We start from the raw sequence: 12,121 nt of genomic DNA, 5'->3' as shown, positions 1-12,121 counted from the left end.
AGGTGCTGGGGTATAATAGAGGATGTAACTTAAGATCAGTAATGTATGTACACAGTGACCCCAGCAGCAGAATAGTGAATGCAGCTCTGGAGTATAATACAGGATGTAACTCAGGATCAGTACAGGACAAGTAATGTATGTAGGCTGGCTGGCTGTATATGGAGAGTATATATAACCTGTAGAGAGGACATACCACATACGCTGGTTGCAGTATTGTTCCCCATTGTCTGTCGCCCATGGCAGTTTCATACCTCCCGGCAGAGATGACTCCCATGTGCTTTCCGTCCCCAGTAAAGAAAACAGAGCTTGTGGTGAAGTGGTGGCCAGCGGCTGATCCGTCCTGCACAATTCTGCATTGTTCCCGCTCGGGGTAGATTCTTCTATATACACAGGGCGCAGGTTTAGTGCCAAATCAAACAGCTCTGATCTCATAAAAATTCCATTGTTGTGATTTTGGAAGCCTGGAGATGATATTTGTGTTTTATGTCGGGATGGAGTGTGCGGTGGGACACGGGGAGATCACTCAGCGGCCCTCACTGCTTCCTGCAATTGTGGACCTGCACCGGCCCTAATATGTCTAGTGAGATCTCTAGTAGCCGACCAGAAGGCTGTGGATCAGCCCTCTGTGTGTCTAGTAACACTGTGCTCTGTATCTGCAGAAAGACGTCATAGAGCTGTGATGTAAATGAACATACATTAGAGGTGACGTCGCTACTCTTCACAGCCAAGTTATATTACACAATATTGACATCTCTACTTTTCAGGTATCCAGTCATGTTATACCAAAGTGACATCACTGCTCTCCAGACATATTCCTGCAGTACAGTTGCCTTCTATTTAATATAACTTCCTATAACGTCACCTCCTGTATTGTATTACTTAGACCTGGAGAGCGGTGATGTCATTTCCAATATAACTTATACCTGGAGAGCGGTGATGTCATTTCCAATATAACTTATACCTGGAGAGCAGTGATGTTGTCTTTTGAATTATATAAGAAATACCAGCAAGGGCAGTAATGTAATCTCCTATATAACTTATAACTGGAGAGTGGTGATGTCATCTCCTGTATTATATAACACATACTTGGAAAGTGATGATGTCATCTCCTGTATATGTCCTCAGTTGAATTGTTCAAAAATGACATCACCGTCTCCAGGTATAAGTTATATTACACAGGAGATCCACCATTCTCCATATACAAGGTATTCTATCTGAAGTGTCATCAATCTTCTAGAGCAGTGAGGTTACTGATGTATGCCATAGCTGATATCTGGAAAGTGATGATGTCACGGCTGTATGTATTGTAGACAGTGACATCACTGCTCCCCATATACCTGTCCTATTATACGGCATTGTGTACTATAGCATCCCTTTTCCTTGTGGTCACATGAGGTCATCATCTGTCGCTTCTGCCATCTGCTGTTATTCAGGTTGAACCGGTTAGACCGCCAAATACCAAGACAACACAGCAGCAGCTACACTTCATCGTCTCTGCTGCTCCGATCAATGCTCCAGACATTACTGTCCATGAATTATTAAACGTCCCGTATTCACTCCTTGTCTTATGTGGTGTCAGGGGTTTTCTTTGGCAGCGTAGTCTGTGTTTTCTCAGCTGGGCGTCTGGCCCCGGACCTCCTGATCGCCACCACCTGCCTCAGCACAGCCATCGTCACCAAAGCCCCCTACACATGTGTGAAGTACAGGGTAACAGACAGGCTCTGAGCCGACGGCACCTCGTAATGCTGATGTCAGGGGCTTCACCCGCCATGTGCCCATCTCTCCCTGTCCAATCCCATGACCTAGAATTTCCCTATACAGAGCACTGCATAGAACAGTGAGCTTAGGAATTAGACCTCCTCAGCTTTGGCCGTCCATAGTGTTCAGTGTCCCCAGGCTTGAGACAGGATGTGTAATGTGTAGTTATGTGACCTTGTGACTATTCTGTGATGTATAATGGATCCTTTGCTTCTTGCCCTGCAGTATATCAATAGCGGTAACCTGGAACAGCTTCTGGACAGCAACCAGCACTTGCCGTGGACGGTACGGGTGAAGCTAGCGCAGGATATCGCCCTGGGCCTGGCCTACCTTCACTCCAAGGGTATTTTCCATCGAGACCTCACATCCAAGGTAAGTTTTTCACAGTCCTCATGTCAGTCTGGATAGACAACTAAATATTTGTTAGATTGCAGGGAGATGTCCCATCTCAGTATCACGAGTTTCTATGTCCGGGCCCAGGGCTGCTTTGTGGCTGTCTAGATATTCTGGGGTTTGTGGTTCTACAGCTGCCTATGGGTCACAATTTTTTTTTCCTCCCTAAATGGTTTGGGGAAGATTTGGCAACAACACGTGGGGCTCTGTACGTGTGTGTGGGAAGGGGCAGCTTGGCACTGACAGCGCTGAGGATGGATACTTTTTTTTTTTTTTTTATTGCCGGCCCTTGAGCTGAAGGTTTCACAATGCAGGCAGGTCTTGGGGAGTGGCCGGCAATGTGATTATAGCTGTAGGTTGTCAGCTGATTGTGAAAGACCTCGGCCAGTGCTTAGGGCTCTATTACATGGAAAGATGATCATGCAAAAAATCGTTTGATTTTAAGCAATAATGTTTCTGTGTGTGTATGCAGGCAATGATCAAACGACTAATAAATTCATTTTCTTATGTTGTTAAGTGCATCTTATGAACTGGTGATAAAATCATTGTTAATAATTTGCAAATCTTTCGGTGTATGTACACATGATTCATTTGCTTGGATCAGTAGGATTATACAGTATACAAACGATTGTAACTAATGACTATCATTCCAGGTATTACCACTCACCGCTCTCCAGATATCAGTTATATTATACAGGAGGTGACATCACCGCTCTCCACATATATTATACAGGAGGTGACATCACTGCGCTCCACATATATTATACAGGAGGTGACATCACTGCTCTCCACATATATTATACAGGAGGTGACATCACTGCTCTCCACAAACATTATACAGGAGGTGACATCACTGCTCTCCACATATATTATATAGGAGGTGACATCACTGCTCTCCACATATATAATACAGGAGGTGACATCACTGCCCTCCACATATATTATATCGGAGGTGACATCACCGCTCTCCACATATACTATACAGGAGGTGACATCACTGCTCTCCACATATATTATACAGGAGGTGACATCACTGCCCTCCACATATATTATATCGGAGGTGACATCACCGCTCTCCACATATCAGTTATATTATACAGGAGGTGACATCACTGCCCTCCACATATATTATATCGGAGGTGACATCACCGCTCTCCACATATAATATACAGGAGGTGACATCATCGCTCTGCACATATATTATATAGGAGGTGACATCACCGCTCTCCACATATACTATACAGGAGGTGACATCACTGCTCTCCACATATATTATACAGGATGTGACATCACTGCCCTCCACATATACTATACAGGAGGTGACATCACTGCTCTCCACATATATTATACAGGAGGTGACATCACTGCCCTCCACATATATTATATCGGAGGTGACATCACCGCTCTCCACATATAATATACAGGAGGTGACATCATCGCTCTGCACATATATTATATAGGAGGTGACATCACCGCTCTCCACATATATTATACAGGAGGTGACATCACTGCCCTCCACATATATTATATAGGAGGTGACATCACCGCTCTCCACATATATTATACAGGAGATGATATCACCGCTCTCCAGATATAAAGTATATTACAGGCAGACAATACTACTTGTCAATTTCTCCGTAGCGCTATGCTTGCAGTTTGCTTTTGCACAGAACATAAGTGTGAGACCTTTCTGCAGATTATCGGCCCCGGTTCCTTTTTTTTCTGCTTATTTTATAGATGCAGAAACTTCCTCATCGCTGACCACAAATTCTAGATAAGTCACGTTCCCCACAGTATAAATATTAGATTCTTCCCTCAGCAACAATATCTGCAGCCAAGCAAGGATCATAGCTGCATGTATACATAAATATCTCTCCAACTGTAGAATAGTGAGTGCAGCTCTGAGGTATAGTACAGGATAAGTAATGTATATACATAGTGAGCACAACTCTGGACTATAATACAAGCTGTAACTCAGGATAAGTAATGTATGTACAGAGTGACCCCACCAGCAGAATAGCGAGTGCAGCTCTGGGGTATAATATAGGATGTAACTCAGTATCAGTACAGGATAAGTAATGTAATGTATGTACACAGTGACCCCACCAGCAAAATAGTGAGTGCAGCTTTGGGGTATAGTATGGGATAAGTAATGTATATACAGTGAACCATCAACAAACGATATTAATTGGTTCCAGGACGACCATTGTATGTTGAGACCAAAATTCTATGGAAAACTGGCCCAGGTAAATGACAGCACAGGACATGTAGTATCATTCTATACTGAGAGAATCACTACCAGAGAGCCAGCCAGTGCAGGAATTTCACTAATACTGAGGTTTTACCAGTAAAATGGCCAATTTCATTGGTTGATCATCTAGTTATTTACATGTGCTGCAGATGCTGACTGTCTGTAACATTGTATGTTGAGTCTGGTCTCAAGTTAAGATGGTCCAGAAAGGACCATTGTATGTTGAAAATATTGTATCTTGAGGCCATCGTAAGTTGAGGGATCACCACTCTACATAGTGAGCACAACTCTGGACTAAAATACAAGCTGTAACTCAGGATAAGTAATGTATGTATATTGTGACTCCACCAGCAGAATAGTGAGTGCAGCTCTGGAATATAACACAGGATGAAACTCAGGATAAGTAATGTATGTATATTGTGACTCCACTAGCAGTATAGTGAGTGCAGCTCTGGAGTATAATACAGGATGTAACTCAGGAGCAGTTATGTATGTATATACATTGTGACCCCACCAGCAGTATAGTGAGTGCAGCTCTGGAGTATAATGCAGGATGCACCCCAGGAGCAGTTGTGTATGTATATACATAGTGACCTCACCAGCAGAATAGTGAGTGCAGGCCCGGAGTATAATGCAGGATGTAGCGCAGCTCTTCAGTAGTAGACAGAATCTGTTGGCCGGGTAAATCTTCTGCCCTTACTGTGCGCTGGTTTTGTGTACTCAATGGTTTTGTAACCAGATGTTTTATCCGTGGTTTGGTCCTGTCTGGAGGTGGACGGCAGATGTTTCTATACATATAGAGGCCTCTGTGTTTCTTCAGTGTGCAGAACCAGACTGTGCTGCGCCCGTCGCTCATTGAGCTTATTAATCCGGCTTACATTCTGCTGTCACCTGCGTTCTGCACTGTTTATCTTTTTATCTCTTTTACTGGAAGCGGACATCTTTGTTTGCCCTTTTAAGGTTTATAGTTGCCAAAAGTTGTATACATTTGTATATACATCTGTATCTATGTGGGTTGATATGTTTCTGAGATTCCTGAACTCCTGCCTACTGTCGTGTAGTAGGGATGTACAGCTGATAACAATGCATATATAAGGCCGCATGAGTTATAGAACCTTGTGAAGGCGCTGCAGGCTAGCACTGATCTCGCTGATCGGCACTGATTTGCTTCCTACCATTGGGCCATGTTCAAGGGCCCTAAGTGACCAGCGTCCTCCTGCGTTCTCTTCAGGGTAGATATAAGAGTTCTGCAGGCTCAACTCCTTTCCAGGGATTGTGCTCATTGCATTAGTGGGTGTTAAGCTGCAGACGGCGGCTCCGGCTTCATTAACTCCTTGGTGGTCGGCAGGGTCAGCTCCTTCGTAGCCTCTGTCAATGCATCTCCTGATTGTCTCCATTTTCTTTTACAGAACTGTCTCATCAAGAGCGACGAGGGTGGATATGCGGCTGTGGTGGCAGATTTTGGGCTGGCAGAAAAAATCCCAGATTACAGGTAAATTCACTGTGTCCGGATGAACCTGTGCCCACTCCGTCCACCCAGCAATTACTGTAATAACACAGAGCACAGAACATGTTATTACGGCATTCCTCTGCTCATGTGACCTCTGTTCTGCATCCTGCAGAGGTGGGGGGGGGGGGGGGGTACTCCACGCTTCAGGTGGCTTTCATTGTGTTCTATTCACCTTAAAGTGTCACTGCCGTTTAAATTTTTTTTTTTGCAGAAATCAATAGTACAGCGATTTTAAGAAACTTTGCAATTGGGTTTATTAGCCGAAAAATACATTTTTATCATGAAAAAGCAGTTTGAAGCTCTCCCCCCTGTCTTCATGGTTCTCTTATGGAGAAGGGAGGGGTTGAAAAAAATGAGGCACCAAAACAGGACAACAAAGAGTTAATTTACAGCTACGTCACCGGGTTATCTACTTTGAAGTCAGCACTGACCGCTCTGACCTCTGAATAGCAGTTTTTTTTTATACAGGTCCCGCTGTGTAATCCTTTGTTCTCTGCTCTCTGCTGGTGACTAATCTCCCCCCCTCTCCATAGGTTACACAGGGCACAACTGATGTAAAAGAATTGAGACTTCCTGATAATGAGCAGTGAATGAGAGAGAGGAGGAAGGGGGGACCTGGGGAAAGTCTTTTTTAATGCAGATAATATGTTTGCCTAATAAACTCAATTACAAGGTTTCTTAAAATCGTCTGGACTATTGGTTTCTGGAAAAAAAAAATGACAGTGACACTTAATACACTTAAATCAGTTAACGTCAATTGAGATGGAGCAGATGCAGAGCTGCATTCATAATTCTGTTGGTCTCCTATTGCCCAGAGCTACGCTGATACATCATGTTACTGCAGAAAGTGCAAGCTGTTTCCAGCAGAACTATGAATGTTGCTCTTGCTTTTGTGTTTGGAGTGTAAGACCTGATGTAACAGCCAGGGACAGACCTAAACCAGTTACCAGCAAAGAGACTGATTCCTATCATTTGTAGTTGTCTTCTGTGCAGTTTCTAAGCTATCTTACTGTGTCTTTGGCACTGGTCCATGCTCTCATGCAGCCGCACACTCAATATATGTGGGATAGGAAACACATCACTAAAGTGCAGAGGTTTTATATCCCTCTATATCGCAGCTGAGGCTGGGAATAGCACAGTACCAGGTTTGCACCTCGTAAAGCGTGGTGCTGGGGAGCAGCCAGCCCTGTACATGACCACATCAGGTCCAGACATGGCGGCTGAGGCTTGTACCTGAGCGGCGTTTTCTGGCAGCTGGTGGATCAATAACATCTCCTCCAGCCGCTTAAGTGCAATAAACCTGAGGGGGAGTTAGGGTGGGGGGGGTTAGAACTGTGCTGAGACTAGAGAACTCCCAGAACCAATCTGTGGCTGACAGAAGATCGCCTAACCCCCTGTTTGACAAAGGAAAAGCATTTTACGTGTGAGTCCTATTAGTGTTGTGAGACATCATGCTTCTGCTTTAATGTTTCACTGGTAAATCCTTATGAAGCTTTGCAGATCCATTAACTTACTGGAGCTGCACTGTTCCTACTACTCCTCAGGTCACATCCAGAGCTGACATCATAGTTCTGCAGGCAGTTTGCAGTTTGCTTTCACATTTGGGATAAACTGTTTTGCAGTCATTGGACTCCCGCAGTGCGCTGCTCTCTGGCCAAATTGAAAACCGGCTTTCGATATGACTAAAGTATAAAATATGGTAGCTGCTATCTTCACAAATGTTTAAGAACATGGCTGGTTTTGTTAAATTAACCCTTCAGAGTGTTGCCAGGTGATATTAGTGCTGTGGGTCTATGTACTATATAGTACACTGGACTGAATAGGTTCAACTGTGCTGGGCTGATGACTTGCACAGTTTGGTGCTAGTTAGCATGTGGGGGGAGAAGAGGTTACTGATGCACTGGTTAGTGGAAAAGAAAAGGCAGCACAGCATGGAAGGGGTTACACTAAGCACTGAGCTGCTGAGAAGGTGAAGGGAGGGGGAGAACTTAGGGCAGCACAGTGAACATACAGCAGTAGGTGCACTGATATTTATACAAGAGACAGCTGTCCTGAGCATTGTGGGTGGTCAGAGATGGGAAGGAAGCCTTGATTTAACTGGTACTGTGTGGATTGTCTTCAGCAAGCAGGATTACCCAATTTGCAGGTCATGCCCTTGCTGTCCTGATCTGTTACCAGAGACAATTTTCCCCTGACAAGAGACAGTGAACAGCAGATAGAAGTGAGGGGAAGACACCTAGCTGCCGAGACTGTGGAGCCATTTTTTGGGGGGTAAGGAGTCATTTTAATGAATAAAATGATTGACAAATATGTTACTTTAAATGCTGGAGCGGTATAGGAGGGGCGACTAATGTCAGTCACGTGATGTAATCTCTCGGGAGGTTATATTGGAGAGCTGTAAGAGGAGCCGCTGATATTAGTCACGTATGATGTATATGACTCCGGACACATGTGATATAAAGTAGGGATCATGGGGGGAGGGGACAGCCTGCAGTGGCTGATAACAGAGAACCCTAAATTATTTACTTGCACAGATGGAGTCTCTAGACTACAGGTGTTCTGTGCTTTTTACTACAGGATAATAGGTTTCAATTGATTGTGGTTGACAGGAAACTGTGGGTAATTTAGCAACTTAACGTATCGGACTGGAGATATCCGGAGTTTACATAAGACGTTAGTCCACATGAGGTCTGACTGCGCTAAACAGACAGTCTAGTTAATGTCATCTGTGTCGTCTGCTAATACTAATTACTCCACTAGCAGAATAGTGAGTGCAGCTCTGGAGTATAATAAAGGATGTAACTCAGGATCAGTACAGGATAAGTAATGTAATGTATGTACACAGTGACCCCACCAGCAGAACAGTGAGTGCAGCTCTGCAGTATAATACAGAATGTAACTCAGGATCAGTACAGGATAAGTAATGTATGTACACAGTGACCCCACCAGCAGAATAGTGAGTGCAGCTCTGGAGTATAATACAAGATGTAACTCAGGATCAGTACAATAGGACAGAAATGCATATGTGCACAGTGACTTTCTTCTGTATACACGGCATATTGATATATTCACCATTGAGCTCTTCTTCTTTTCTTGTGCTTCTTTGCAGTGGGGGTGGTGAGAAGCTGGCAGTTGTGGGGTCTCCATATTGGATGGCACCAGAGGTTCTGCGGGATGAGCCTTACAATGAGAAGGTGAGTGTGCCCAGCGTCCTGTTCCCTGATCATTGACCTGTATTCGGTGAGTCCAGTGCCTCTGAGCATCAGCATCTCTGATTCACCAAAAACATCTCTTACTTCTGTCAACGGATGAAACCTTTATTTTCTATCCTGAATATCCTGATGTACTACTCCTCAGAGCTGAGAGTTTCTCTTAGGGTGCCTTCACACAGGACGTATCGCAGCAGAAATGTAAGGTCCAGGCAGGTCCCTGTGAATACATACTTTCAGACCGCTGCGAGTATGTAAATCAACCCCCCCCCCCTTTAAACGGCTCCCACTGTATAACTTACCTGGCTTCAATCCTTGCTCCACGGGGTCCTGGCCCACTGGTTGGCTGGGCGGGAGAGCAGGAAGGATTGAAGACAGGTAATGTATACAGTGGGGGCCGTTTAAAGGGGGGGTTGATTTACATACTCGCAGCGGTCTGAAAGTATGTATTCACAGGGACCTGCCTGGACCTTACACCGTAGCAGATCTTGTTGCAAAACTCACAGCGAGATTTCCGCTGCGATACGTCCTGTGTGAAGGCACCCTTTAAGTGTATCAGTGTAGACAGTCGTCTAGAGTCCCAGTAGCTTACAATGTGAGGATTCATAGATCTCATAGTTAGATGGATGAGGACATATTCTGACATTGTGTAGGTCACCCCCGTCTGGTTCTCATACAATGGGGACAAGTTGGTTACCTACCTCTCACCTACTTAGAAGGTGCGACCATTGGAAATATATACAGAGATCGCCTTAGTAACCGGCATTGATCCAAAGTGTCAATATTTCTCTGTGCGTTGTCACTAAAAATACATGAAATTCCTCAGGGGCAGAGTAAACCCGCGCCCTGCGCCCATGGTGGAAGATTAACCAGCTTCTTATCTCCTGTGTCCTGTACAAAGGGAGCGACAGCATTGTGTAAACATTGTCCGCTGCACGCCCGCCACCTCCGGGTATGAAACACCTCGTCCTGCCTCCTGAGTGACTAGGAGGTGCTGCACAGCCATTCATGAGGGGGTTACAGGCAGGACATTGATGACTGATCATACAAAGGTTAAATATCCGGGTTCAGGGACATATTGCCCCCTGTCCTCTGCGCATTGTTTCCTAGTTATGGAGTCTCGTAAATAACTGACCATCAGAGACGCCATTGTGTAGGTTGCTCTATTGGTTGACTTTGGTAAACCAGACTGTATCACACGGCATGGTGTTAAATTCAGGGGTCTCTGTCGCAGTTCATAATAACTGTGTAGTGGATCTGCCGCTGCAGGAGCGATCCCTGCCTAATTTGGCTGGAGAAGTCATTTCAGATACTTGAATGGCAGCTTTCAGCTCGGGGAGGTTTACGTCCTAGTTTATACATATTTTCTTCTTTTACCAGGCGGATGTCTTCTCCTATGGGATCATCCTGTGTGAGATCATCGCCCGGATACAGGCCGACCCGGACTATCTGCCCCGCACAGAGGTAAGGGGGGGACGGCATAGTTCCTGTCTGCTACAGGTAATACAATATGCAAAGTGCCCCATCAGTAGTAGTGCAGTAGTCATTCTTCACTGTGCAGCATTTGTCATCGTCTCACTTACATATTTGGAATTTTTTTTAATATTTTTCTTAAAAATGTCTCCGCCATCCATAACATACTGCAGTGCACTCTGTGAGAACCAAGAGTATAGGTGTGGAGCCACTCGGCTCTGCTAGTCTTGTGACTAATATCTTTTTATGGCTGAGGAGAATGTTAATTATCATTGTATCCATGGTAACAAAATACTGATAGATACCGGCGCAGAGGGATGCCAATAAATACGTTCATTGTGGTGGAAGGCCAGGACAGAAATAATGTACACTGGATTTTCCACAGGATAGGGGATAACCAGGTCTCTGTGTAAGTCTGTATACATTAGTGACACCTACAGGCTGCAAATGGTAGTACAGGGCACATCAACTTTTTTTAAATGATTTTTATTTAGAGGTTCAGCTTGTAGCAGGTCCGCAGCTCCATCGAGGTAGCAAAGCAGCACATTATACTGGGGTAACCCAGTTATAATGTGTAGTCCCTCTTATTGTGCTGTATCATACCTGCTCCCTCCGATCAATATACAGCCTATTGGAAACTGCAATATAGGAAGTAAAATATTCCCAAATTGCTCTTTTATTATCCATATTGTTCACTCCTGTAACTGGAGCTGATAACAGATGTGATAAACCTGTATTAGGAAAATGTGCAATGTAACCGATGAAGTTCACCATCTCTGGATTTTAGGTATTTACTATGAATGTCCAATAGGGAGTAGCTGACCTCTCGGCTAATCTTGTTGTTTTGACCTATTTCCTTCTTTTGTATTTAGAACTTTGGCTTAGACTATGATAATTTCCAGCACATGGTCGGTGACTGCCCCCAGGACTTCCTCCAGCTGGCATTCAACTGCTGTAATGTGAGTACCCCTCCCCTCTCAGGTGTAGAGGGACCATCGACATCCCACAGATATCACACATCACCTGCGCACATGTTCAGTTGATGGAGATATGAATGCTTAGATCTCCCCATATATCTAGAGTGGGGGACCTCCTTCTCTATAGTCTGCCATTTCTGAGCTGTATGGAGCCAGATCTGTAGCCAACCCTGTAGGAAAATAGTTGTCGCAGCAGCACTAGCGAAGATGCTACCACTAGGAGGCGCCTCAGTGATTTATCAGTAATGAATTTGTGGATCACTTTTTGGCAGATGGACCCGAAGCTCCGTCCATCCTTCTGTGACATTGTGAAGCAGCTGGAGGAAACTTTACAACGACTTAGAAAAGAAGAGGCCGCGCATGAGCGCCTGTCCAACAACCCTGAGGTCAATGAGACAAAGCCTCTGACTAAGGGTGAGTTCTTCTATCAGTTTCCACCATGATTCATGAAAACATTTGCAACTTACCAATTTTATGAACTCTGCTAGCTGCCAGTAAAAGAAAGCACAGAGGACACAATTCTGCCCTGACCCAATAGGTAGACAGTTGT

The 12,121-nt window shown here is 44.6% G+C and overlaps 1 protein-coding gene across 2 annotated transcripts in view; it reads left to right on the top strand.

The window, feature by feature from the left end:
• Positions 1–12,121, top strand: part of TESK2 (testis associated actin remodelling kinase 2) — a 39,077-nt gene that overhangs the window by 22,284 nt on the left and 4,672 nt on the right. For both annotated transcript variants that reach the window (XM_069981239.1, XM_069981240.1), the window contains 6 exons: positions 1,984–2,130; positions 5,812–5,894; positions 9,022–9,106; positions 10,502–10,585; positions 11,467–11,553; positions 11,844–11,985. In XM_069981239.1, coding sequence (XP_069837340.1) covers positions 1,984–2,130; positions 5,812–5,894; positions 9,022–9,106; positions 10,502–10,585; positions 11,467–11,553; positions 11,844–11,985 — 628 coding nt within the window. The remainder of the gene's footprint in view (positions 1–1,983; positions 2,131–5,811; positions 5,895–9,021; positions 9,107–10,501; positions 10,586–11,466; positions 11,554–11,843; positions 11,986–12,121) is intronic.

The sequence above is a fragment of the Dendropsophus ebraccatus genome, chromosome 8 (genome assembly GCF_027789765.1).
Source record: "Dendropsophus ebraccatus isolate aDenEbr1 chromosome 8, aDenEbr1.pat, whole genome shotgun sequence".
NCBI lineage: Eukaryota > Metazoa > Chordata > Amphibia > Anura > Hylidae > Dendropsophus > Dendropsophus ebraccatus.
This window is presented reverse-complemented; position numbering and strand designations above follow the sequence as displayed.